General features: G+C 71.8%; 1 protein-coding gene across 1 annotated transcript; it reads right to left on the reverse strand.

The window, feature by feature from the left end:
* Positions 1-6: 6 nt before the first annotated feature.
* Positions 7-1,116, reverse strand: LOC109705501 (ABC transporter G family member 4-like; the record flags this gene model as incomplete). The annotated part of the gene is made up of 1 exon (XM_020226232.1): positions 7-1,116. A coding segment is annotated over one exon (1,110 nt), but the record flags the coding sequence as incomplete, so codon positions are not given.
* Between the last annotated feature and the right edge of the window lie 5 nt (positions 1,117-1,121).

Raw genomic sequence — 1,121 nt, forward strand, 5'->3', positions numbered from 1 at the left:
CCAGACGATGAGGACGAAGGTGGCGAACGCGGCGGGGGCGGCGCAGAGGCCGGCGAGGAAGTAGACGGTGGCGGAGTAGAGGAGGGCGACGGCGACGTGGGAGGAGAGGCGGTAGAGGCCCGAGGAGGCCTCGCGGATGAGGATGGGGCGCTCGCACACGAAGATGGGGAGGGTCTCCGTGGTGGCGGAGAGGAGGAAGGTGAGGGTGAAGGCGAAGAGGCCGAGGCGCTTGCGCGCGCCGTCCTCGCCGTAGCCCGCGTTGATGTAGAGGGTGCCGAGGAGGAGGCCCACGAGGAGCGCCTCCAGGAAGTTGGTGAGGAGGAGCTGCTTCGTGCGGTACACCACCTTCCACGAGCGGCCGTAGAGGGCCCCGATCTCGCCGGCGCGGGAGCTCGAGTAGGCGGGGGTCTCCCACGGCGAGGCCGGTTTGGTCTCCTCCTGCTTGCGGGGGAGGGAGACGGAAGGGGTGGTAGGCTTGGGGTGGGGGAGCTGGTGGAGCAGCTCCATGGCGTACTCGAGGGGGTTGAGCTGGGCGGGGACGGAGAGGCCGAGGGAGAGGAGGTGGGCGTCGAGGGAGGCGAGGGAGCCGAAGTGGACGACGGAGCCCTTGGAGAGGAGGAGGAGGGAGTCGACGGAGGAGAGGAGGCGGGAGCTGGGCTGGTGGATGGAGAGCACCACGGCGGCGGCGCGCGCGGCGGCGGCGGCGCGGAGGGTCTGGAGGACGAGGTGGGCGGAGGAGGAGTCGAGCCCCGAGGTGGGCTCGTCGAGGAGGAGCACCCCGGGGTCGCGGAGCAGCGCGAGCCCGATGGAGACGCGGGTGTGGGCGGCGTGGGAGAGGCGGAGGTCGCAGAGGAGGGAGGCGACCGCGTCAGCCGCGGTGGTGGATTTGTTGCGGGGCGAGAGGAGGGAGGAGGCGAAGGCGAAGGTCTCGGAGACGGTGAGGAGCGGGAGGGAGGAGTCGAGCTGGGGGACGTGGGCGGAGAGCTTGCGGAAGGAGGCGGGGTGGAGGGGGAGGGAGTTGAGGAGGAGGAGGCCGTGGGAGGGGAGGGTGCGGGCCGACAGGATGTCGAGGAGGGTGGACTTGCCGGCGCCGCTGGGGCCCACCACGGCCAGCAGCTCCC

This window comes from Ananas comosus, unplaced genomic scaffold, assembly GCF_001540865.1.
Source record: "Ananas comosus cultivar F153 unplaced genomic scaffold, ASM154086v1, whole genome shotgun sequence".
In the NCBI taxonomy this organism is placed as follows: Eukaryota; Viridiplantae; Streptophyta; class Magnoliopsida; order Poales; family Bromeliaceae; genus Ananas; species Ananas comosus.